The sequence below is a fragment of the Syngnathus leptorhynchus genome, chromosome 1, assembly GCF_054491065.1.
Source record: "Syngnathus leptorhynchus isolate UIUO chromosome 1, UIUO_Slep, whole genome shotgun sequence".
NCBI classification, from domain to species: Eukaryota; Metazoa; Chordata; class Actinopteri; order Syngnathiformes; family Syngnathidae; genus Syngnathus; species Syngnathus leptorhynchus.
In genome coordinates this window covers 14,042,670-14,069,317 of record NC_141195.1, presented here as the reverse complement: position 1 = coordinate 14,069,317, position 26,648 = coordinate 14,042,670, and the positions used below count along the sequence as shown (strand labels likewise).

The window sequence follows — 26,648 nt, the reverse complement described above, 5'->3', positions numbered from 1 at the left end:
TGTACACATTTCAATGTGGAGCTTTATGGGGAAAAAGTAAAAACTATTATGATAATGACTTAAGTGTTGAGAACTTTAAATAAGTACAGAAATAAGTACAGAAAGAAAGAAAGAAAGAAAGAAAGAAAGAAAGAAAGAAAGAAAGAAAGAAAGAAAGAAAGAAAGAAAGAAAGAAAGAAAGAAAGAAAGAAAGAAAGAAAGAAAGAAAGATCATGTACTACAATAACCGTACATGGTGTTGGAGGTAAATTTTTTGCTCTGTTCTAAATATGTTATTATTGTACACTTCTCTATATGTGCATTACGTATTATGAACATTATTGCATATATCTTATTTATGTGTAACTATCTATAGTGGATCTGCAAAGACTCTATTTAGAACGTTTCCAGAGGGACTGGAATTTTTAAAAAAGTACACCAAACACTGAAGTAACAATATGGCAGAAGCAAGGTTAGGGCAGTAAAAAGGGTCAACTGCCTTTTAATAAACACTGAAACAGATTTGTAACTGTTGTAGCATACACAGACTATTATTTAAGACACACCAAAATCACATATGTACAATATAATGACTGTATGTACACACAGTGTATCCTTGAAGGACAAATAACAAAAATAATTCTTTTCATGAGTCTGCATTTTTCTTTCTTTTTCTTAAGGGAAAACAGAGAAGAAACATAATGCTATTTACAAAAGGACAACAACGCACACACATACAAGTTATATAATGCTGGTCCCTGTAATACAGCATCACTGGCAATAATGACATATTTTAGCCTCTCCTCCCCCTCCAAAGAGCACTTTAACCTTCCGCTTCAGATTGGTACGGATACTTCATTTCTTTTCAGCAATGTGGAGCTGTACACTCAAGAAATTCACTTTTTTCTTTTACACATAGACTACAACACTAGAAAAAAAAACCACAAAAAAAACCCTCATTTGTTTCCGCAGAGGCTGATCAGAATTAAGCAGGGTCTTTTTTTAAGTTATTATTCAGCTATATGCTTAAAATGTGTGCAAAAAATGCATGTCTTCACCTAAATAAGTCATGACCTGTCTTTGCCATAAATGATAAGCACAAAGAATTTGATCTTTCAAAAAAAAAAAATGAATTTAATGCTGCCGAGTGTTGCACAAGCTTATTCCACTGCTTTTGCTTTGCTTTTAAAAACACAAATGTCACAGTTGTCAGGGGCCATCAAGAGCTGAATGTTGCACTCACTTTACACAAATGAATGGCTTGAACTAATGAATCAGCAAATTACCCTGAGAACATGACAGCATATAGACAATATAACAATAATGACCAAGAGAAATTTATGAATACTTTTAGAACAGAGAACTGTTTAGAACTATAGAGAAGACGCGTTGTGATGCTATATTTGACCGGCAGGTGGCGCGCAACCCATACACTCTCTTACGTCTCCTCATACAGACACCAGCAGACACCATAGAATTGGTACAGAGAATTTACAAACATGAGAAACATCCCAAGTATTTGATTTTGACGAAGAGAGGAAATTAATATTCCTCTGTTAGGAAAACACGCTCAAGTTGCAGTGGGGGGGAAAATATGAAGTCATAGTTGAGCCACACTGAAAGGAAAAAGAGAATGATACTTGGATTCTCTTTTTAAAATTCAAAGTAGTAAGGATTTTTTGGGAAAAATATTCAATTACAAGAGAATGCGTCTTCATTCCTATTCTTTAAAGACAAAACATGCTACGAGAATGAAACTGTATTTTTGCAGGAATATCATTGTGATTTTGTTTTTGTCCACACTAAAAGCTGTATTTGTTGTAGTATACAGTCATGTTCGTATCACGGGAATATCTTTCTAGACTAGAGTCATATTTTCCAGAAAAAAAAATTATATGAGGAAAATAAAGTTTTTGCTCTTTTAGAGAATAAACGCAAACATTTTTGTCAGGAAATGAGAATAAAGTTATCTCAGAATAAAGATGTATTTTAAGAAAAAAAAAAAAGCAAAATACTGAGGTTATGAGAAGAATTGTCTGTCTAAGAATAAAGTTGGATTTTACTATCCTCCTCAAAAAAAAGTCGTACCTTTCGAGAATTCTTTTTTTTTTTTAATATGTAATGTCATGAGAATGATTTTACGGAATGCTTGCCTTTGACTATAATATATATGTAAGTGTGGGGAAATTCAGTAAACCATTAATTTTTATTTTCTTGTTCCATTTAAACTTTACTTCCCCTACTCCTAAAAATATACTGTATTACATTGTTAACCCATTATTCAGAGGGACCAAGCACTGTGGTGACTAGCGAGAAAAGAAAAAGAATAATTGACACCCCCCTTAAAAATAGGTTTATAATTGCTTATAGGTCATGAAGGTTGGCGTCAAAGCACTCCTGTTCTATTTAATAGGGCTTTAGCCTGTATGAAAAAGACTCCCCTCACTTCAGCATAGTTATTTGGTACAAAGATACAAGATGGCACCCCAAAAATTATTTTATGATACAGGACAAAAACAACAAATAGGCGTTTATGCCAGGGAATACTGTATCCACACAAGATTATGACTTTTTTCTTGGAAAATATGCCTTTTTGGGGTGGGGGGGGCATGTTATTTTCCATGTGGCCCAAATACTGTTTGGTGGTAATAAATGGAGGAAAACAAAAGCAGATATTTCACAGATGAAGTTTTGACAGTTTTAAATCTTGTCACCCACATTAGCATGAGGGACAGGCGACTCATGATAAGACGTTGACCAGTGTCACTTCACAAGTTGGTCCACTGATTGTCTCCAGTTCTGTCCCCTCCCGCCAAATACTCTGTTCTTTTGGATTGTCTTGAGTGATTTTAATGGGCTCATAGCCCTACTGTTGCCATCACTGCTTGTCTCTGACTTGCTGCTCACACGATGGAGTCCCAGTCAAAGTCATCATGGATGTCATCAGTAGCCAGCATGCGTCTTACCTGGAAGTGTCCTGGTGGCAACATGTGCTGCTGCTGGCTCAGCTGGCTGTGATGCCCTGAACACAAGGCACAGACAAAGATGTTAGTCATTTTACACACAAACAAGTGATTAAATCTTAACAAATTACAAGTGATAAATACTTTTTACGAATACAAATACTTCAGCTGCTCCAGTATCATTTTAACAATCAAATACAAAACAAAATGTCAAAATAAAGCAATAATAATTTTTGTTGTTGCAGATTACCAATTTGTAGGAAAACCACTGGATTACGACATTAATCACAGTGTTTTTGTACTGATTATGTTAATATGTGTTGGGTCATCTTAAAGAAGAGTTTGTAAGTGAGCCCAGGACCATACTTTCCTTACTCCAGGTTTAGAATGATTGTCACATTTGCTGATTTGAAGTTACCTTATTCCTCATAATCATGTAACACTAGCGCACGCACGTACACATACACACACACAAAATAAAAAAAACATACACACACACATGCATAAAATATAACACACACACACACACACACACACATGCATAAAATAAAACACACACACACCTGGTAAGAGTGTGACGGAGGAGTCCACCGTCATGGTGGGAGCTGTGCTGCTAATGGGAGGCATGTGGGGGTATCCAGGTGGGCCCATCAGAGACGGAATGGTCGGTCTGGAGTCCATGTACAGGTTCCCTGTGGGCGCACACATAAAAAGGACCAATGACTAATACACACACATAAACTGTCTGTGCTGAAGGACTCTGCGACCATAATTTCCCAGTCGTCAACACTAAGCAACAGCCACAATTCCCTGGTAAATGTGTAACACAATCACAATGGCACAGGAAGTGTAATTCAGCTTCAAGGCCTCCATTACATTGCGCATAGTGTAGTAAAGCAAACCTGACATTGTGTCTTCATGTTCATAGTCACACGTGGAGAAGCAGCCATTTAAGCCTGTGCAGCTTTTCTCCGGCATGCAATATTTCACTAAAGACACTAGACTCGTGTTTTTCCCTTTTGATGTTGTTGTTTAGAATTACAAACCTGTTCGAATGAGTTGACCGTGCTGATTGTGCTGGCCAGCCTTTGGGTGGATGGCGCTGTGCGGCTGAGCTGGGTGCTGCGGTGCCCTGGGCGCTGCTGGCTGCGCGACCTGAGGTTGGGAAAGGGCGGAGCCCTGAGGGGGGATGACGCCCGTGGCCGCGAAGAACTGGTTGACGGACGAACACAGGTCAGCTATCTGAGAGGCATCCAGGGACCAGTTGTTGAGCTCCGCCTGACGCATGCTCTCCTTCAGGCCTGCCTCAGATAAACAGAGAGGGTGAGGTGTTGTCTTATTTGTCCATCACACACGTTGACTGCAAAGCGCTTGCACTTGGTCCCATCGGAGCTTGCTGCTCTACAAAGGTTAGATGCGGGCTTGCTGGATGGTAGTGTGAGTGGGGTCAAGCGCAACTGAAGAGGGAAAGGATGGAGAGAGTCTGGGTGTTATGGGACCAGCTGTCATCATCCAATCATGCGCGAACGGAGCTGCTTTAAACACTGACCGGGAGAGATGGATTTAATTAGATTATTTACATCGCACAACTGAGAGAGCAAAAGAGAATTGTGTGTGCGTGTGTGTGTGTGTGTGTGTGCGTGCCTACGTGCGTGGCAACTTCTCACATGCAGGCTAATAACCTTTGTTAAGCCAGGGCCATTACATTATTATAATATCGTGCCTCAAGGGCCTAACTATATCATCAAAGTATAACCAAAATAACGAATGAGATTCATAAGAAGTGGATCCATTCTAAATGCAAACTCAGTAAATGACTATTGTTATCGAGTTAAACTCACGAATAGTACAACCGTATGTACTGTATCATTTGGTACCACCAAAAAGTTGGAGCTCAAGTTTGTGTCAAATCTTGTGAGACCACCTTAGTGAGCGTATACAAGTAAAGCAGTGATATCCATCTAATGTGCCGTGACACATTAACATGTTGCGAGAGGCCATCAGCTGTGCCGGAAGAATTTATCCGATGCCATTTAATGAGATGAAAAAAATGTTTAGTCACGAGTACAAAACTACATTTGTATATGTTTGATTTTTCCCAGTTGACAAGATGGGGGCTGGCGGAAGCTGATGGAGAGTGAGTGCCCACCTAACGTATTTGGAGACGTCTCTCTCAAAAGTTTCATTTCCATTATAAATGGTTTAAGATATAAATCCTTGTGAACTCTAAATCTAAATATACTCCCAACTATTATCCTCATTGCGTATGGATCTGATAAACTCATTGTGTAAATTGGCTAAGAAAGAATTTGATCATTTGTTCGATGAAATTTGAAGTAAAAGCAGATTGGAGAGCAGAAGAGAAGTGTTGCTGGTATGCCATTCTATTCCTCTCCATACCCCACAGAATATTCCTATTAGCGTGAATGGATTTACCTTGAAACGGAGAGAGGTCTACATCAGCCCAATTGTAACTTGTTGCAATGCGGCAGCTTTCCTTCAGCCAGTCAAGGTTTGGGTACCAATCCGGAGTCATGCCTGAAAAAAAGGCGGAGGTGAAAATGCGTATCACAGGAACCTATCCCAGCTGATTTGGGGCAGTAATCGGGGGACACCTGGAACAGGTCGCTGGCCAATTGCAGGGCACACAATGCCACATACCAGACAAACAACATTTTGCACTCACACCGACGGAAAATTTGGAGTTGTCAATCGGCTTTCCATGCATGTTTTGGAACGTGGGAGGAAACCCGGCACCTCTGAACTGTGAGGTAGAAGTGGTAACCAGTCATCGTGCCACCTGTTTTTTTTTCTTCTTTTTTTTTTCTGGTTCCAGGTATACCCCACATCTTATTCAAAGTCACCCTGGACGGACTCCAGGTTTTGTGCCACCCTAATGAGAACAGATTAAAGATGGATGCATGGATGGACGTTTTTAACGATCATCCTCTGACGTCAGTTCCGAAGTAAACCACAAGAAGGCGCAGCTCCAAACAGAAATATTCCAATCCTAGATCTGCTGTGCCAGACAAGCAGATAGCTAATATCCATACTTACCTTGAAAAACAAAATCACAAATTGAAATACAATGTGTGAATAGTCGCCAATTTAATTCTTGTTTAAGTTTTCTTGATACCACGTGACACGCGCACACACACACACACACACACACACAAACACACACACACACACACACACACACACACACACACACACACACACACACACACACACACACACACACACACACACATGCACTAACTGAGGAGATGCAGAAGAGTGGGGAATGATATGAGAAGGAAGCATGTTGATGAAAGCCTCACTCGTGCACTTACTGCTCATATGAACCTCTGTGAGACGTGACAGTGCAATCTAAAAGCGATGAACGCTTGCAGAAACACACATATACAGTACACTCCACACTTTGGAATTGGAATAAGGGTAGAATTACGGCTTGGCTTTGAGTGGCATCAATATTTATTAAATATGAAACATAATGGATAATGTGCACTGGCAGAAAGTGTTGCTTTTACAAGATTAAGTCAAAATGTAAGGAGGAGACCAACAAGCTAGGCAAAGCGGATTGGGTTGTATTTTTTTATTTTTGCTCTGAAAGATGTGAAACTTACTTTCTAAACGATTTTGTGAGAAGAGGAATTTGATTCAAGAGGGCAGTTTGTGTGTCTCACCTGTAGTGGGACAGCTCTGTCCACTGTGACTCTGGTGGGACAGAGATGGGTGCTGGCCGTGGGTGGACAGGTGATGCTGAGGGTGGTGGGCGTGGTGATGGTTGTGTTGATGATGGTGGCCACCACTTCCCGTGCTGCCGCTGCCTTCGTTCCCCGCACCAGGTGAGTGCTGATATGAGCAGGCTGTCCGAGCGGAATGGTTCGAGTCCCCGGGCATAACCATCAATGCTGTTGGAAACACAAAGCATATCCTAGATAACATTACCGACAAAAACCTTGAAAATTAATTTTTGCAAAATGCTACCGTGGGAAACGGCAAAAACAACATTGCATTGGATGCATCAGTCAGAAGCAGACATCAATGATGAGAATGAGGCTCTATATACAGCAAAGTAAGGAGATTCATTTTGTACAATTTAGTTTAGATCCAAATTGGGCGGCCGCACGTACTCTCCTCTGGGCCATTCAAGATCATTTGCGAGGCCGTTTTTTTTTCTTCCTTAGTAAATACTGCACAAATATAAACACAAATATGCAAAAAAAAGTCACTGTTACAAACTGTAAAATGGCCTCACATTTAATCTGTTACTACTTATACTGAATAGTCCAAAGTGTTTAATTGTACTTGTGATGTCTCCTAAGGAGGTTCTCATCAAGTTTCTAAGTGTTCTTGTTAAATATAAACATTCATACAAACATTATTAACATTAGTGGGTAGTAGGTTTTCTTTCCTTTTCTTACATTATAATTTTTTGTTATCTCCAACAACTTTCCATTTGCAATTACAATTTGCTCCCAGTTGTTATGTTTTCCAAACAAAAAACTGATAGGTTATAAATAAAACATGCTATTTTGACCTAAAACACATTTACCAATCACGTTACCTTTCCATCCAATGAACTTTAATGTCCATGGATAGTTTTTCTGTGGATGAGGGGTTTTCTCCCATGCAAATTATCATAATGTAGAAGCCATGTTTCTTTTTATACCATGGGATGGAGTTAGAAACCTCACATATTTTGCTTGAGGTCATTGTGTCACCTTCAGGCATCCTGAAGGCATCTTCCATCTCACTTGCCATTATTGCTGCCAAAAACATGGCCATCCTGTCTGCTTTTTATTGACGTTCCAGGCTTCCAGCCTTGCCTGAAGTACATTTCCTTGAAGAAGGCTGATTTGGTAAAGTAATTATCAAACTTGTCATGCTTGGTATGACTGGTTTAAATAGATAGGATTTTCACGTGATTCTTTGCCAAAGATGATCAAAACATCTTTGTAAACGTGACTCACTTGGCACATGTACATCACCTTGCCGACCTGTTGCCGACATTTGTCTGAAATGCGCGACTGAGACTTCGTCAAAGATCAGTGAAGTGAAACAAGAGAACGGTGGCTCTTTTTGTGACCGTCAGTTCATGAAAAGTGTGACAAGTCCTCGAGAGGGGACGTTCGCTGCTGCCAACAGAGAGCCATTTTGCTTTACCTGCCTATAAAAGTGATTTTGTTTTATTCAGTCTTTTATCCCCTTTGCTCTCTGCCAACCCACTCGTCACTTCAACGTCCTTTTATCCACTTTTTTTTTAACTACCAATCCCTTTGTGGTGTGTATTTTCAATGCTCCGTTTTATGTCTTCATCTTACAGCTTTCAAGATTCAGTAAATGTCTTTTTTTAATTTTTACAGTGACTTTGATAGATTCAATTAACGCAGGGGGTGTCAAACGTTTTTTTCGCGGGCCGCATTGTGGTTATAGCTTCTTTCAGAGACATTATGACTGTCAACCCAAATAAATGTATGAGCACCTCATATTATATACAGCAAAAGCTACAAAACAAACTGACAAATAACTTGTTTTCAAATCAGGCGAGTAACAACTGGTCAAATATATTAAAAAAAAGATAAGATTAAAAGTGAAGACAATTTGCAATTCTAGTAATGACACACACATTTGATGCACAATTTGTCTTCGCGGGCCACATAAAATGATGTGGCGGGCCGTATCTGGCCCCCGGGCCTCGAGTTTGACACGTGTGAATTAATGTATTCAATGATACATTGGATGAATAGCCTACCATAGTCACTGCTTTTGTCCAGATTTTGCTTTGAACGATATTTGAAATTTTAAGATGGGCCAAACAGTTTATCTCCTTAAACGTTGAAAATGAAAATGGAATTTGGAACATGTCCACTAGGTACTGCGGCTGCACTTTAAGCGGACTTTCAAAACGAGTGTATGTGACACTTGGCTCACAATTCCATTTGTATCTGAGCCAATACCTTTTACCTGATTTGACACAGTGATACAACTTCAACGCAGTGCTAAATACCGTCTGCTGTGCGTGTGAAGCTACGTCAAGGTAAACATGGGTGACAAAACTTTTATCTGACTGCAAATTATACTATGCTCACTGCGCTGCTCGACTCCAGTCGAGCGCCCGTCACAAAGCCGCCCTGAGGCACATTGAAAAAAGAAAATTTATCGATGTATCAATTTAAGTATCACTTCAGTTGTCCTGTCATAGTTTCAAATTATAACGTGTTGTATTTGCAAGGAGTTGTGCATTTGTGCTATTTTTTTTCCAATTTGTAGTATCATCAATATGCGGTTGTGTATTTCATTTTTCATATCAACATCATGTCCCTTAATCCGCCTGCACACGAGCAATGTGGCTGAACTCTCCCAAAGCGTGTGAGGTTCAGCAATTAGTGTTCATAAGTGGATGATAGTCTGCCGCTGATCAGTGTCAAAACATTGCAAATACAGAATACATATATTGTGTTTTAAAAGAGTAACTATACTACTACTATACTACTATATTTATCATTTCTGTCTCTGGATGAGATGATGAATATTGAACGCTCTGTCGCCAAAATGGACGCGCATCGCGAGCAGTTCACTATAGACTATTTATTCGAGGTGCTCCGTCAAGATCGTTATCATCATTTGATCTTTTTTGTCTGTGCGTCTTCGATGAGAAATGGAAGGAATCCTCGCCATGTATCCAGCAGATGCACAACATGCTTTTCAGAAGAAAGAATATCATGCCTCTGGAGGAAACAGAGAGAGCGAGAGGGGAGGTTGATCAGAGGGTGGTGGGATGCAGGGAAGGCCCAAGTGGGAGGAGGCCGGGTGACCTGAAAGCTTCAGGAAGCAATTAGCGAGATGCTTCACAAACTTTAGAAGCAATCTAATTAGCTTCTATCAAAGCTGCAGATGTGTTTGTCTTTTTCTCGCCTTCCGATGAATTCTTCGCTCTTAATTGCCTTTGCTCGTTTGACTGAGCGGGCCGTAAAATGCAGATATGCGGAACAGCAGATTGTTTGTTTATTAAAATACAATAGACGCAGCGTGTGCTGGGAGGTTAATGCCGCAACGCTTCCCGTGCTGTGAAAGCAATATTAAAGTTGCACATCAATTTCAAGAGCTTAAGCTTGACAGTTAATTATGTGCAGGAAGTCTGACATGCAGAGGTTTTTTTTTTTTTGCCCCCGTGAACGGGTGTAAGTGCAGACATCCGACAGGCAAACACGAGCAGATAAAGTGTAGTCTGACGACAAGACGCGCGCCGACACTCACCTTGCTGCGAGAACGACTGCTCAAAGACACACTTGTACAGGCTTCGGAAGGACGCGCTCAAGTCCTCAAAGTCCGAGAAGCAAACGTGCTTGTCCCGTGACTCCGGCACGGGAAGAGCATACTGGGGTTGCGGAGGAGGGGGGGGAGGCCGTGCGGGCTGCTGAAGACTCAAGGACTGGGACGAAGGCTCGGAGTGACTACTCGCCTATGGGAGACAGAGGAACAAACCGTGTGCAAATGTTAGTTAATAGATATAATTATACAGTAAACTATTATTGGTGGGGAATATTAATTACATGAAAAGTTTAGATCCTAACGCTAGCACAGAGTTTGATCCTCATTTTGCAACAATTAAAAATGCAATCTAGATGGAAAAAAATAGCGTCAGTTTTACATTCTTTCCCACCATCTCGTGACATCTATAGGCAATTACATATCCCATTTTGGGGAAATGTCAAATACTCACGGGTTTTTACAATTTGTAGCAGGGCTTGGCCCCTATTCCCTGCAAAGAGTTGAATTTTAATGGATACTTAAAAAGAAGGCATTTCTTCTCCATCTGAATGCTGTTGGCTTACTCCCCTCATCCCAGCTGTCATCTTCCACAGCATCCACCCTTCTACAAAAGCACTTTGCTTTTAGCCCTTTTCAATTTGAAACACACTTAGCATGACGCGTCCTCCTAGCATTCCACCTCCAGCCAATAACTTTCCATCAAGTGCATCATTGTCGGCAAGCTATCGCTCAGCGGTAATCACAGGCAACCAGGAGAGGATCACCTACGACGGGTAATGAGACCCAACTAACCCCCGAGCTGAGCCCATCCGGCCACACCGCATACAGTCTGAGGTGTGAAATGACAAATGTAGGAAAGCAACGGGGTGGCGGTGTAGTAGAAAACAAACGAAGGCCAGGTGAAATGAGAGGTTGATGAGATCGATGAGATTGAGCTGACCTTTGCTCATGCAGGTGGGAATACACAGTAAAATACGAGTGACTGTTATAAAGACACACACGATGAACAGAAATTCTTCTTTAGTGCTGCACTTACTTTGGGATAAAAGTATTTTTGGACTTGATGATAATATTTTATTTCCTTTGAAGGGGCAGACACCACAAATATACTTTTAACATCCTGCCAGCACAGCATTATGGGAATTGGAAATGGTGGCTGCACTGACTGACCATTCATCTAAATTTGTATACTGGAAGTGACTCGACAGAAAATGCACAGAAATGCTATTTTACGGGAAGACACGTAAAAGAATCTCAAAATGACGTCTTACCGGGGTATAGTTGTGCATACTGTTGCCACCGCTCACGGTAGAGTTCATGCTGTTCAGGTTGATGGATGTCATGCTCTGCTCAGAGAGACTGTTGCTCAGGCTGCCGGGGCTCTCACAGTCGTCAGCTTTCGGGCTGTACAGTGCTACCTGCATGCACATACACAGGTATCTTAATTTTATTTGAGGTAGTTTGTCGCCTTTTACTCGGACAGGGAAGACCTGAAAGCTGCTGCTTCTTCGACTTTTCATCACTTATTCTGCAGTTCTAGGGTCTTTAGTCTGCTGCTTTTTCTACTTCTTATTGCGTATACTGTAGTTCTAAAGTCTTTCCACTGACTCTCGTTTAGCTACAGAATAGACTTGTTCTGCAACTGGTCAATAAATGACTCTATGTTTTAACTCCCGAATAAATAGAAAAAAAAATGCTGATAGAATATGAACCCAATAGGGCTCTGAGGTCTGCAGACTCAATTAGTGGACCCGAGAGTTGAAAGTAAACATGGTGCAGTAGCATTTAGCTGTTGGGCTGCTACAAAAGGAATAACCTGATTTTTTTTGTCTTCGTTGTGCTTGAGCTCTTTTAAAGCGTATTTCAAACCAATTGAATAAAATATTTTTCTTATCTCCTGTTATCTAATTTGTTTTCAAAAACGTTTATTTTTTATAAGCATATTGCGTTGTGTATGAAAGTAATTATATAAATAAAGATGTCTTTCCTTGATGCACAGATTATGTCGAACCACAGCTAATTTTACAGTTACCATTTCAGTTTTATCTGATGGCGACCGATTGGAAAGCTTTTAAGAGCGATGCCTCGGGATTGCGATGACTCCCAAATCTTGTTTGGTTGCGTTGTCAGAGTGGTGAAACAGCATCGGTGCTGCCTTTGGGCTACATTTAATTGTTCAGACAAATGAGAGACAAAGACTGAGTAAGACAAGTACATCAAAGTCTGTTGCAGCGTGCCAGTATGTTGAGGTGTGGGCCTCGTCGCAGCAAAAAAATGTACACTCAAGGGATTTATGAAGGCATTTTTAGCTTTGCATATAAACAGAATGCCATCCATCTTTTCACTGTCTATTTTGCTGATGGTTTTCAAGGTCACGAGTGGCGTTGAGGCTGACTTATGGACAGAGTTGGGGTACACTCTCGACTGTGCTGAGGGCTACTGTGAATGAGGTATTGACCAGTATGTTTTTGCTACAACAGAATTAAGAGATTAGCTTTTGACGTGCTTGGATGCAATTGCTAATTTATGAATGTGTGACATATTGATGGCCACCTTTCTGTCAAGATGTGGGAGGGGACCGGTGACGTGTGCATCGTCCTTCCAATCACTGAATCACTGTCATAGCAAAATGCGTCAGCGTCTATGACGAGCTGTCCTTGAAGATCATTGGGAAGTGGCACACAACTGTGTGAGGGAAGCGATCATCTATTCTTTTCTTTTCTTGTTTTTTGCACGCCTAAGACATTTTAATGGCGTTCAACTAATTCTGGGCTGCTGAATCTGAAAACGACGTCTGTTGAATAAGCTTTAGTTCTTGAGATATTGGCAGAATTTCTTATAATTAACTGATTGATCATTCATTTGGAAATATCCAAAATACGCATTTTAAAAATTAAAGTGAAACACTGTTGTTTCCTCCTAATACTGTCAAGTTTCTTGGTATTGAAACATGATTTACATGTCCTGTAGAAGGCTCTCTGTGATAGCCATCTTTCATAATATTGCTTCATAAATGACCCTCACAAAAGGTCAGTCCATGCGACGTGTTGTGAAAGCTGTTGCTGCTGCTACCGCACAAATTCTCAGTTTGATCGAGGTCAGGTGTCATGTACCACACACAAAATCCCTGCAAGACTGCAATAGCTCAACCGTGATATTGGGGTGGTTACTGGAATGTTACATTTTAAAGCTTAAGTGTAAGAAAAGAGGAGGTAACTCTGTCACTATTTACACATTAAAATAATTCGAAGAGGCATATGTGCATCCGCTCTACCTTGTTTGTCACCGCGTTGATGGCCAGAGTGGGAGACGCTCCACCTGACATGATGCAATCCATTCGCAGAGACTCCGACTCCAAGCTGTAAGGGGTTGACGCCTGCAAGCAATGAGAGATAGAAAAAAATATTTTTTTATAATATGAATTACTAAATGCTCAATAGAACAGAAGTGTTTTGCTTTCAACATGTTTATTGTCCGACTTATTAAAAGGAAAGGCAAAAAGTTCAAGACTTTGCAGGGAGACTGATCGACAGGGTGAGAAAAATGGAGAGAGAGAGAGAGAGAGAGAGAGAGAGAGAGAGAGAGAAAATAGCCTAAATATGCTACTTATTAAATTGGGAAGGAGAGTTTTCCCTTCTTAAGTTACGGTATAATATTATTCTAGTTTGATAGCAACTTCAACACGACACTCCTATTAAATGTGCATATCACTAACAGAGTTAGGGTTAACCTGGTAATTCTCTTACAGTTTGTGTTAAAGTGCAGATTTACAATATTTTTTATAGAATAACGTCAGATTATTTTATTTTATTTTATTTTTTTTAGAAAAATTTAGAGAAAGAATGCCCATATCGCCCAGCTCGACTCTTGTCTTTACTATTACTCTACTTTACTCAGTAGAAACATTTAAGACACGTTTAAAGACGTATTTCTATGATGTGGCCTTTAACCTCTCCCCGACCCCACTCCCCCACCCCTCCCCGGCTGGGGAGGTGGTTAGGTGACACCCATGCTGACGATGGCTATCTAGATTCTCGTGGACCAATTCACCATGAGGGAACTGCAGTGGAATACCCTCCTGGAGGACACTGCCAGGACAATCGAAGGCACCTCCGACAGCTCTTGGCTTTGGCCTGGGCATCCACTTTTTGGTTTCCATATGATGTATTTTATGTGCCCTCTTTGCATCCATTGCAGCCTGGTGATCCTGAAAGGGGGATCCTTCCATCTGTGGTCCCTTCTCAAGGTTTCTCATTTTTCCCCTTGTAGGGTTTTTTTGAGTTTTTCCTTGCCCTTTTGGGAGCCTAAGATCAGGGGATGCTTTGAGAATTATTGTCAATTGATTGTCTATGTGAAGCCCTTTGAGACTGCTTGTGATTTAGGGCTATACAAATAAACTTGACTTGACTTGACTTGACTATTGCAACTCTATCCCCTTGGGTCTTCCTCCGCTGCAAGCATGTCATCACATAAAGCAGCTCCTGCCATCACGTCATCCCCATCCTTCAGCAACTTTACTAGCTAACGAACAAATTCACAGCTCAATTCAAGATGTTCTTTTACACCTTCAACACCATCCACACCTGCATGACCACATGACCACTCCAGTCTACACCCTCAGATCTGCCTCCTGACTTCCCCTGTCCGCTCCCAAGCTCTGGAACTCCTTGCCTCGAGACCTCGGACGCATCTCAGTCTCTCTTACCACTTTCAAATCTGAACTCACACACACCTATTTAAGATCGCCTAGTCTCTTTAACTGCACTGCATGTGTTTGTTTTATATCTCCTGTATAATTCAGTTCTTACTGTTGTTTTATTGTTGTGCAGTGTCCTTGGGGGTCTCAAAAGGCCCTTGCAGATAAAATGTATTATTAATATTAAAATAACCTTTTTAAAGCTCGAAGCAGTTAACAGTTAATACTGAGGTAGCTTCCACCACAGTCCGCTCCATAACAACCGAAAATGTACCATTTATCTGAACTAGGCCAGCCCCACTGCAAGAAATGACGATGCACCCCTTTTGACACTGAGCCTCCAGTGCCAAAACGCCCAGCGAGGCGCTACACGGTAAACTAGACTTGCGCTGGAAGGAAAATGAAGTTGTGTCCGTTTTTCCACACGGGTTTTTACCAGTCTACAAAAAAGATGAATATGAAAGTGAGCAAATGCCCACCAAAAATCAAGTTTGCAGCACTATATATTACTTTTTCACTGTAATGCATAGGAAGCTTAACATTTAATATAGTTTTCAACTTCAACCGCTTTAATAATTCTTTGTGATGATAAGTGTCAGCTGTGTCCAATTCATCTCTACTGTATCCTCCTCAGCTAAAAGTTGGTCTAAGTTGCGGTGGCAGAAGGAAGACACTGATGGATGAATGAATGGCCGCTGCAATTAATTACGAAAATGGTTCCAACTAAAAAATGTGATATTTATCCACCAAATTTTGGTCCAACTTTTGAGTGTTGGAATTCGAAAGTACCACTATACATTTGATATTGTCTACTATGCGCCAATGTCCTTTTGTGCGTTTCCTCCAATTACTCATACATAAAAGCATGGTTCAAATATGATCTCTGTTGATTACAAATATGCAGAGGAGGGTGAGAGTAAAATTGAGAGAGGAAATGAAAAGTGACATTGCTTATGAGAAATGTCTGAACGTTACAAATTTATGATTACGTCGGGAGCCTCTTGAATCACCAGACCGCCCGCGGCCGCAACTCTGTAAACTATTTGAAGCGTGCTTCGTTTAAATTGCCGGACACTTAAGCGACCCACAAAGTGGACACATCGCACGCACTAACATGCATCAAGGCATCCTCATACATTATTCAAACATGGTGAATAGATTTAGGAGAGTTCATTGCTTTGTGTCCTCAGAGAGCCACGTAAGGGTTAACAGAATTTGAGGCTACAGGGAACTAACCAAAGATCAACAAGGACCAAATTTGACACCTGGGAAAAAAAAAAAAAAGGTGGATTATATTTTTTCGAGCCTGACTCCTTTTAGGGTTCAAGGCTGCTTTCTGTGCTGCCTTCCCAAACTGCTTACAGTAAGAGGATTGGTTGGTAACAATGCAATCTTTAATTTATGATAAACTCCCAAAGAAACAGGATGCTGTCTCTCCGGTGGAGCCAGTTACAAAGCAGACGGGATTCGGTGGAAGAAGGGAAGAGAGATAATTGAGTGGTGGCAGACAGTCCCAGAGAGAAGAAAATAAGGAGAGTGATTAAGCTGAGAGATGCAGGTAGGCTGCCTGTCTACACATTTAGACAATGCATGCATGCAGCCGCTTTTTAGCCCCGCATCCTGCTGACTTAAAGCAAAGAAACAGCCAGACATATTTAGTAGACCCCCCCTCCCTCCTTTCCTGATGATAACGCCTCGCACTTAAAACCCTCCTGCCTCGCCTCAGCCCAAGTGACAGCCCGCGGTGTGTCTGCCAGCGCTGTAAGCGAGGCGTAAGAAAGGAGGTCGAAAGGCCCATCCATATAAGACGACTTGACAAGCCTCGGAATTAATTAATGTTTGTAATTTGAAAGAAAAAAAATCCCCGGTGAAGAAAATATGTCTAACGGCAGCCCGAGGCTTTGTGTGGTAATTAACTGGAACATAAGAGTGGAATACTCTCCCTCCGCTCCCTCATCTCCTTGTTATCTGGTTCCCCTTGCACCGTGACTTTTTCCTCTCCGTCTCATTCTCTAATTCCTCCTTGGATGCTCTCCTTTCAACCCTTCCCGTCATTTCTTGTGCCTCCTCTCTCTTTTACCTTCAAAAAGTCTGATTGCGCATTTTGTCACTGCGAGCCCGCCTGAAGCCTGAAAGCCTCCCGCCGGAGATGAGAGCAGGCAGGTATGCGGGCCCAGACGAACGCAGACACAGACAGACAGACAGACAGACAGCATGAGAGATAATGATCAAGATTCAGCAGCACTGACAGAGACAAACGATGAAAAGAATGCACAAGACTAGCTATGATTAAAAAGTGGTGTGGTTTTCTTGAATGAAATGACATCGTGTTTGTGTGTGTACGTAGTACGTGTGTGCGTGTTCACATGTGCTTGTGAACAAAAGGATCACATTCAATAACGGGTGACTCCACACAAATAGGGGAAAGATTTCTCGAGTTCCCATTTAGTCATGCGATAAATCAAGCTAACATCATGTGTGTTAAGTTGCCAGACATTGATCCTACAAAAGTAAAATCACGGAGAGGTAGCCTGTAACATAAATATGTTTTTTCAGTGTTGAAGGTACACTAGCCCAGTTGTTTCAAGGTTAGTAGATGTCTTCTTTTACTAGGACATTTTCCAAAAAAAACATCCAGCCGGCAATTAATTTCCTCACAATGTACTATAACTTCTGTCCCACCTTCCAGTTCATTGGTAAATTTCGTCACCATAAACAGCACCGGTGATGGATTGTGATGTTACTGTCCTCGCCTCCCAATTCAAGGGCGACAGTATTTGCTCATGTCTTATGTTCATGAACAGTTTCTTAATAAACATTTTGAACATGTAGCCAGAGAGTGCAAAGTTAAAATATGATCATTTAAAGGTTATTCTTAAACGTACGTGTTTTATTTTCTTCTTAAGTGTATCACAACTTTGATACAAGAAAATGCGAGTTGCAACCCAAAGGTCTAAGCTATGCAAGTGTTGAAGGCAGCAGGTTGAAAAGGGTGGTAAAATCTAAACTCGGCACTGCGGGCGCACGCAAAAGGCAACGGAATGGAAAATTCACTGCCGACATCATCTCAAGCAGCATCATCGCTGAAGACGATTAAACAATAAGAACTTTTTGTGTTTACTTCAGGCTGATGAAAGTTTCACTTCTAGATCGCACTTTACCGCAGATGCCTTGCACAGAGTAGTGTGTGAAGCTTTGTGTCATGTGCTTTACAAGCAGTGCAATCATTCAAGTCAAGTGAAGGCGTGTGTTGAAAAGTTCATCCACAGTGTTTTCCAGCCCGCAACTACTCATCCACTTCAAGCAACCCCAGGGCCAATTAATGCAGTCATTCCGTAGCTGTAGACATATAGGCCAAAATTATGCCCACCCAAAATCTCATTATTTTGGGATATGAAGCAGTGAATGATAGCAGCATTGTAGCCTAGAAAAAAATTGGTGCAAAGAAGATGACACTTGTGCCATCAAAGGACTTCATTGGCCTTTAAAAACCACTGTCAAAGTTGAATATGGGCAAGGCAAGTCACTCATTACTGTCACAAACTGATTTGCAGTCCTTGCTGATCTGCAACATATAGTAAGTGCTATAAGTCATTTCAGGAGGTAATTTGACATCGTAGTGTTGAGTAATAGTCATTGTCGGTACACACCATCTAAACTTTTAATTGAAAAGAAACAAGACTTTTTGAATAGTGGCTACGTTTACATGGAATCTTTTATCCTGATTGGAATAAAAATGCTTCATGAACCCCATTCGGAATATTCTGACCATTTCAAATGAGAGGGTTGGCTTATGTTGACTGATTATCCGATCAGCGCGCGTGAAAACCCTTATTCTGACCTTTCTGAACAAACCGTGCATGTCTGAGACGTCAGTATACGCATCATCATCGCACGCGGAAGAATGTACAGTTTAAAAATCAACACCAGCAAAACGTGGAAATCGCTACGGCTTTCAGGTATACACCATTGACTTTTCCAGAGAGGAAACATTTCTCTTGATTGTGACATTTCATAATCAGTTCATCGGTCACAGTGCTGTGAAGGTGGTTGGAAATGAATGCCAATCTAGTTGACTGCAGGTCAAATTGAATCTCTCAGTGCGCTGAGGAGCGTGCTAATTATTTTGAAAATGTGCAATGATGATCAAAGTATACCCAGACAACACGATGACGGCTGGAACGGAGAGCTCACTCTGCTTTCTTTGTATTCGCATTCACAGGTTCACGACTCAACCAGCCGCAGTCTGCTGGGTTGATGCAGAGTTACATATATTTATAGCCACGGTTGCTGTCAATCATTTTCCCCAAAAACCCATTTCATTTTCCCTCGCATCTACTCAGACGCTTGTACCTGCTGTTTTCTATGGCGTCTTGAGTATGGAACAAGTCTACCAACCTGCAATTAGCATACACTTACATCTGGGTCAACCCTGCTTGATCTGAAAGAAAATAGCGTGCAGCAAAAGTAAGGTGTGCATATGAGATACCACTCTTGCTAGAGGACGTGGAATATAGTCATAAACAGCAAATTGACATATTCGGACTAAATGCACAATCTAGTAAAAGATTTCAGACAATAATTGCCGAAAAAAAAAAAATATATATATATATTTCAGCCACTGTACTTTTATCATTTGGGTTGTACTTTGCAGAGGTATACAACTGTCTTACACTGAGAGCTGTTCCTAATATTCAGATTTTCTTTGAAATATACACGAGTCAAAATATTAGAAACAGCTGCCTGTATGATGCAGTAAAGTTTGACACCGAAGAAAACTGCAATATGATCCAATAGGTAGTCACGTGTCTATCACAGAGCAGCATTATTACCTTTTAAAACGACATAATTTTTTATAACGCTCTTCCGTTTTAAATGTGAGGCTGACTAGCGTGGGTGGAAATGTCAATGTCACTTGAGCAGTGAAAAGCAACAACAGCCCATTTCTCAGAATTATATTAAAGTGCAACATGGTTCATTGAAAAAAGGAATACAAGAAAATACCTGACAGAAAAAAAATCCTAAATGTAGACCATACACTGCCTGTAATTTTTTTCCTGAGAGAACTTAGTTTTTACACTATTACTGGAGTGTGTACGTGTAGCATGATTTTTATGCAAAATATCTACAAAATGGAATATCCCCTCTCTGGGATTAATAAAAGGATTCCTTCAGTGCAAAAAAAAAAGCAACCGCATGCTTGTTCAAAATAAGATGGAAAGGAACAGTATTTGCAGTGAAAGTTTGTTCCAAATGTAATGGAATTCAACTCCCCAGGTTTCTAAGGTAACACCTTCATGAGAAATGTGATGCATGTGAGATCATGGGTCACGGTGACCTTAACAATCAAGTGCATCATTGTAGTAAATCTGCCAGGGACAGCAAACAGTACAATTCATAGTACAGTTTTGTATTTTGTATTGGTGAATAATGATTACACTCTGACATTGCATTCTGTACAATAGGAATCCAAGCGTGTGCATTTAACAATCGACAAGTGGAAACATGACCTACCCTTTCTCCAGAGCGAGGCCTCTTCTTTGGCCTGCTGGGTGCAGCGTCATCTTTTGGGTTGGTGTCTATGGCCCAGTAGGAACCCTGCCGGAGGAGCCCAATGTAATGTTTAATGTCAGCAATTAAATGAATATAAAATGAGAATGATGATGATTGGGTTCTTGTCTCTCAGTCTTTACGCAATGGACTACAGGAAGTTAAGTAAAAAATAGTCCAAGATGATCTCTTGGTTCAGCTTTCCAAAACACTCAACAATTCAATCTGAGTATATATGCAATTTTATTTCCGGACCATTTTGGCATAATTTCGATCAATACCGTGAAACGTTCATTTGATGTACTAATACAATTTACATGCGAGTGTGAAGAGATTTTGACAGGTATGTGATGACACATGATGCCTTGATTGACTATCAAATATCTGTAGTTTATGTTGAATTCTTTTTGAGTATACATATACTATTTTGGAGGGAGGCAGCGTGTAACCTGTTCTGCAATCAAGATCTACTTTTCCTTACTAGTTCCTTCATAAACAACGCACAAGCACGGCAACAACACTCAAATAAATAATAACTGCAACGAAGTAAATCAATTTGTTCCTTGATTTTCTCCCGGTATATCCCTTTCATTTTCCCCCTTGACTCCCAAAGAGGTCCAAAGCAGCAGAGATAGAATTTCAGGAGGTTGATCCAGGCCATGTACACACACACACACACACACACACACACACACACACACACACACACACACACACATGTGAACACGACACACACAGCACACACACACCTCTCCCTCATCTTTCTCCTCCCCCTGTCTCTCGGTCCCACATCACTGAACAGTACACAGCCAATTAACGTACCCACATGCATGATTTAGTTTCTCGCCTCCCTCAATGGCTTCATACAGCCAATGTTACATACAAGTTCTCTCCCACCGTGCTGAGCTATCGACCACTTCGATCTGAGGTGTGAATTGAGGTGCCGGTCAGGTCCAGGCCGGGTTAATCAACGGGGAGTCACTTGCTTTATGTCTTCGCAGCCCTCCACTCAAGCTCAAGGATTCACTCTGAATTATTTAAACCTTCTTCCTTCTTAATTCATTTTTCAATGGCCCCAAAATCCCAGCAGCATGGCGCACCCCCTGACGAGTGCACAAATGTGGCACGGGGAGGGGGGGACTAAACATGTACCAAGAAACAGCAGCAATGTTGGAGATTGACTTACTTTGCCAGGATCGTCTTTGGAGCGAGGCACTTTCAGAAAACACTTGTTCAAGGACAGGTTATGTCGTATTGAATTCTGCAAAGAGAGGAGGGGAAGGAATGCTGTGAGAACAAGTGAACCGACAGTAGATTATTTTTTTTTTATAATTAACAATACACAAATTACATTAGCACTTGCTCAGTGAAAAGGCGAATGCATTCACTCCATTTGCTGCCCTTAGACGGATGTGAGAATATTGCATGGCCTCAAATCCGTGACAGAATTCTATCTAAGCCTTTCTGTGAGGGTGTCGAAATGATTTTCCTTGTTACTCAGCAGGCTGGTCAATATCATCCATCTCGACGGATGGTTACATTTTGGGATGAGACCACTTGACCAAAATTGACGCAAGATGTCTCCAACGTTGAGTCATCACTGGCTTTTGTGTGTGGTCCTCCCACGCAGCCTGACAGGCATCAGTGAGGTCTGAAGATAGCAAGCATCATGGTTTACATTTGAACAACATTTATAACGTGAATGTAGCATATATTGGGATATGTTTAACGACTAAGCCTTATCAGTGGTGCCTCAAGAAAGTTTTACCGAAGGTGGCGCAACAGGTTCAGTTGGAGGGTGGAGGTTAAAACTCTCTCGCAAACAATTATTGTCAATGTATCATTGGATATAAAAATCTGATAATAAAGTTTCACTTTATTTTGCTTCCCTTGTTTTTGCCGCTGATATGAATCGAGTATAAGCTAGCAGCAGGCGGGGTTTGCCTAAGTTCTTTAACTTTCGGAAAAAGTTAGACTTGCCTGCTAGCTGCAAGTACACTGTCAATTGGCGTGTTGACAAAACTGCAATTAGATTGCTATGGATATTTAAAAAAATTGAGGGTCACATTTCTCAAACAGGTTGAAAATTAGCCAAAAGGTTTGGTAGATAATTATGTGCTGGATATTTAAAAAATGAGGGTCACATTTCTCAAACAGGTTGAAAATGAGCCAATAGATTTGGTAGATATGTTACGGGCCTAATGGGTTAGCATCCGGCGATTCCCACATCAAAAGACAGACTATTAATAAGAGTTGGCAGCTCTGCAAAACCATGGATGGTCACCAATCATCATAGAGGGAAACTATTTACGATCACATCCAAAATTGATCTAGTTAGTGCTGGCTGCATTGAAGTCACCTTTGAACAGTATCAAGTACATATTTTGTTACGTCATATGACATTGCATTGGTAAAAATAGCTCCATTTGTGTGGAAGTAAGCTTCTCTTTAGATTAGTAGTTTGTCATAATCGTCCAATGCAGTCCAGTTGGGGTACGTCCTCGACTGGTCTCAAGGCAATGTCAGGGCAGATTGAAACAAACAACCATTCACATGCTCATTTTTGGAATGTGGCTCAAAACCAGAAGCTCTTGGCTGTGAGGCAGACATGCTAATCACTACTTCACTGTGCAGCCTTTGTGCAGTTGTAAATTGTGCAATGCTGCATTGCAGAAAATTGAGATTAAGTGAAATGCATAGAGCATAACCCTTGAAGATGGTTGGCATGTCTGTGAATATTGTCATTCACCCCGGTCATTGTATTCTCAGGGCATTGAATCGATCACAACTGTAGCTGTCTGTTTGTGCTCTGACAATTGTGCACAAGTGACAAAAAACCACAATCAAAATGGAGCAGGACACTTAATAAAAAAAATAAGCACTGTCATAACTATAGACAAGTTTTTTGGGGTGATTTTGGAATATATAAGAACAACTTTAAAAACAGGCACTATTTCATCCTTTTTCTGGCAAAACCTTAACATTTCATAGTCGGTGTGTAAGAACAAAAGAAAGCAAAAAAAGAAGGCTCATATCAGTGCAGGCTAACCTGGCGTGAACCTGTTCTCCCTTCAGGCTTCTTTTCTTCACTCATCTGCTGTTGCTAATTAATACCAGGAGGAGATGATGGAGGATAGGAGGAATAACTACACTACACCTCCCCACTTATTCCACTCAGGCTTTGTCCGAGCCTCCGTATCAAGTTGAAGAGAAGAGCCATGTCTCAAAACATGCTCCTCCAAGAGAAAATACTGCAGGAGTTGGGCTTCTCAGCGTCTACAGCACAGACATTGACGTTTATGGAGCAGCTTGGGTTTGGAACCAGAAGAGCATTTCCCCCTCACTATTAATGATGACTGTGTGCACAGCAAGTCGCGGGTGTTGTGCTGTTTAATGCGGCTTGCTAAGGAATGTGGGCTCCTGGACTTGAGGATGTTGGTTACATAAGGCACATTTGACAAGCATGGCTGACTTTTTGACAAAATACAATGTGATATAATGTGATGTGTGACAAAAAGTACGGTTTGAGGGACACGCTTTGGGGTGGAGGGTGTGTGTGCATCCATGTGCCTCCATGTACACGCGTGTGTTCGTCTGCGTGTGTGTGCGCGTGTGTGTGATTGTGAGCTTTTTTGTATGGATCAACTCAAGAAAGTTATCAATGGAATTACTGTTTGCATGCTCATGCGTGGTTCATGTACGGACGCAGACAGAGAGAATGCCGATTTGGAAAACAGGAGGGATATTTTGCCCAAAGGAACAAAGGAAAAAAACAATGTTTAGAGAAGCAACAAGCAAGCAGGTCCCTGAAACAAAACTCAAGTTGAGAATCAAAAGGGCCTAAAACATGGTGTTTCCCGATATTAACGATTGTCTGGCAACCAGTTTAGGATGTCCCCTGCCTTCTGCCCAAAGACAGCCGGGATTGGCTCTTGCACGTCCGCAAGCCTTGTGAGGATAAGCGGTTCGGGATTAGTTTTGGATTAGTTTTGCCTAAATTGCAAGATAACATTAGCGCCATTAGTCTTCAGGCAAAAAAGGAAACAACTTAATTACTGATGTGCTCTTAAATTGTATAAAACTAAAAATTGCTTGACATTTTCAGAATGTTTATTTTCTTTCTCAAGCTTGCCTGCCTTTTAGTTTGTGATGTCTTTGATTCTTCACTGTGAAAGGATTAGTATAGCTGATGCAGTTTAATATTGTCAAGAACATAATTTTGCTAACTTTGAGTTTGGTATTAATCTTTTCTGTGTCACAGGAAATAAGTGGAATTACTTGACATGAGCACATGTGCACTCTTTTGCACATTATCATTAAAATAAATGTACCTTCCTTGTACCTTCTCAGGTCCTCAGCATCACCCAGACACCTTATTATATCCAAATAATGATGGAGTGACAGGTTTACTGCGAAGAAGCATGCTCAAGTTATTGAAATGATCCCTCCTTCCCTTCACTAAACTTCCCAGAAGTCCTCTTTAAAAATGTATTTGAATTTGGAACCAGAATTTTGCATAACACATGGAGATCATCCACTTATGTATGTCTGCGTGTGCTTGCATACGTGTGTTTGTGTGTGTGTGTGTGTGTGTGTGTGTGTGTGTGTGTGTGTGTGTGTGTGTGCACGCATGTGTGTGAATGGGGGGTCACAAATCTGATCACTCATAATCTAATATTATGCTCTCACGCCTCGCAACCCAAAACATTTGTAGGAGGAATGCCGTTTTGAAAAGTTTTGTGCACATCATTATTCTGGGCTAATTTACAAGCCGTCACATTTCTTTTGCAACTCTTCCGTGTCTGCTGCCTTCCTACTTGGAAGCCAGCGTCTTGTGCTGCCAAATATTGAAAAAGAAGTTCACAGGCTAGCAACCATCCTGCTTGTGTCACATCAGCTTAACTGATTTAAAAAGACAAATGCTCTCAGCCTTCATTCCAATGCAGTCTTTCCAAAATAACAGCGGGACCAATCTGGGTTGCAGGGCAGCGAGAGGTCATGGTGGCGCGCTTCCTGCTTATAGTAGTGTCGGGCAAAAACACTCTGGAGAAGTGACAGCTTCTGTCAGCAACGTTCCATAAGACGAGGAGAGAGAGCGAGGGAGGAGGAAGGATAAGAACCGGAGATGTGTGATTGTACTCTGCATCCCCTAAAAATATGTCTGACAGGTTTGGCTTTCATTCATATTGAATAAAAGTATGAAGACAATTCCACAATGGGTTTGTGAACTACACAAGATAAGACGTTTCTCAGTTTGACTAGATTTGGCAAAAATAAACAAAATCAACAAGGTGAATAGACTGGAAGAACCTGTCTAAGCGCCTGTCAAATAGAAGAACTTTTTAGGAAGCTCAGAAATCCAGCCAAAATTTCTATTTACAATGCCAATCACACACATGTCTTTAGGTCTTCAAATCGCAGCACAAAATTACATTATGATGCCTAAGCCTGAGAAAAATGCATCAGAACATTCCTTCCTTCCTTCTTTCCTTCTTTCCTTCCTCTCTTCTTTAGTTCCTTCCTTTTTCCTGTCTCACTTGCTTCCTCATTTCCTTCATTACTTCCTTGCTTGCTTCCTTCCTCTTGAGGAACACTACCACCGAAAATCTGCTAAGTGTTACACGAGGTTTTATATTAAAATTAGTTGTTACGACAAAAGACGTGAAAATGCTCTATAAATAACTAAAAAATATACATACATATATAAAAAAAAATAATCTCATAAAAGTGACAGTTTTTCTTAAAAGGTTTTAGACAGGGAATAAACTATTGAAAGTGATTGTGATTAAAATCCAAAAGAATCAACATGACTCTTTTTACTGTTTTAGACTAGTTCTATAAATATTGGAACAATAAGAACAAAGTCACATTTAAAGACGCCCTGCTGTTTTGGCAGCAGCAGAGAAGATGTCACAACTTGACTGTGTGCTTTATGTTGGTGAAAATTGCACGATCCAGGTTCTCCAGTTGAACTAAATACTGGGATTTTCATCGGTCCACAAACGCACCATGGCCATCAGAACGTCACCATTATCAAAAGCAGACAGCAGCACACACAAAAACTGAATATGTGCCAATGCAGCACAATCAGACCGACAGAGCATAAAATTTCAAGATTCTCCGATTAGCCACGCACGCATGATTAGTAAGTGGCTGACTAGGTCTTGCTCTAACTTAAC

At 40.9% G+C, this 26,648-nt stretch overlaps 1 protein-coding gene across 4 annotated transcripts in view; it reads right to left on the bottom strand.

The window, feature by feature from the left end:
• Positions 1 to 452: 452 nt before the first annotated feature.
• The window catches only part of LOC147062050 (forkhead box protein J3-like), a 44,807-nt gene continuing 18,611 nt past the window's right edge, over positions 453 to 26,648 (bottom strand). For 3 of the 4 annotated variants that reach the window (XM_085926767.1, XM_085926783.1, XM_085926776.1), the window contains 10 exons: positions 21,656 to 21,730; positions 20,434 to 20,517; positions 13,498 to 13,599; positions 11,495 to 11,641; positions 10,209 to 10,413; positions 6,632 to 6,859; positions 5,379 to 5,480; positions 3,989 to 4,243; positions 3,506 to 3,634; positions 453 to 3,001 (listed from right to left, as the gene is read on the bottom strand). In XM_085926767.1, the coding sequence (XP_085782893.1) occupies positions 2,883 to 3,001; positions 3,506 to 3,634; positions 3,989 to 4,243; positions 5,379 to 5,480; positions 6,632 to 6,859; positions 10,209 to 10,413; positions 11,495 to 11,641; positions 13,498 to 13,599; positions 20,434 to 20,517; positions 21,656 to 21,730 (1,446 nt within the window). In that variant the 3' untranslated portion in view covers positions 453 to 2,882. The remainder of the gene's footprint in view (positions 3,002 to 3,505; positions 3,635 to 3,988; positions 4,244 to 5,378; positions 5,481 to 6,631; positions 6,860 to 10,208; positions 10,414 to 11,494; positions 11,642 to 13,497; positions 13,600 to 20,433; positions 20,518 to 21,655; positions 21,731 to 26,648) is intronic. The other variant, XM_085926792.1, reaches the window with a different exon arrangement.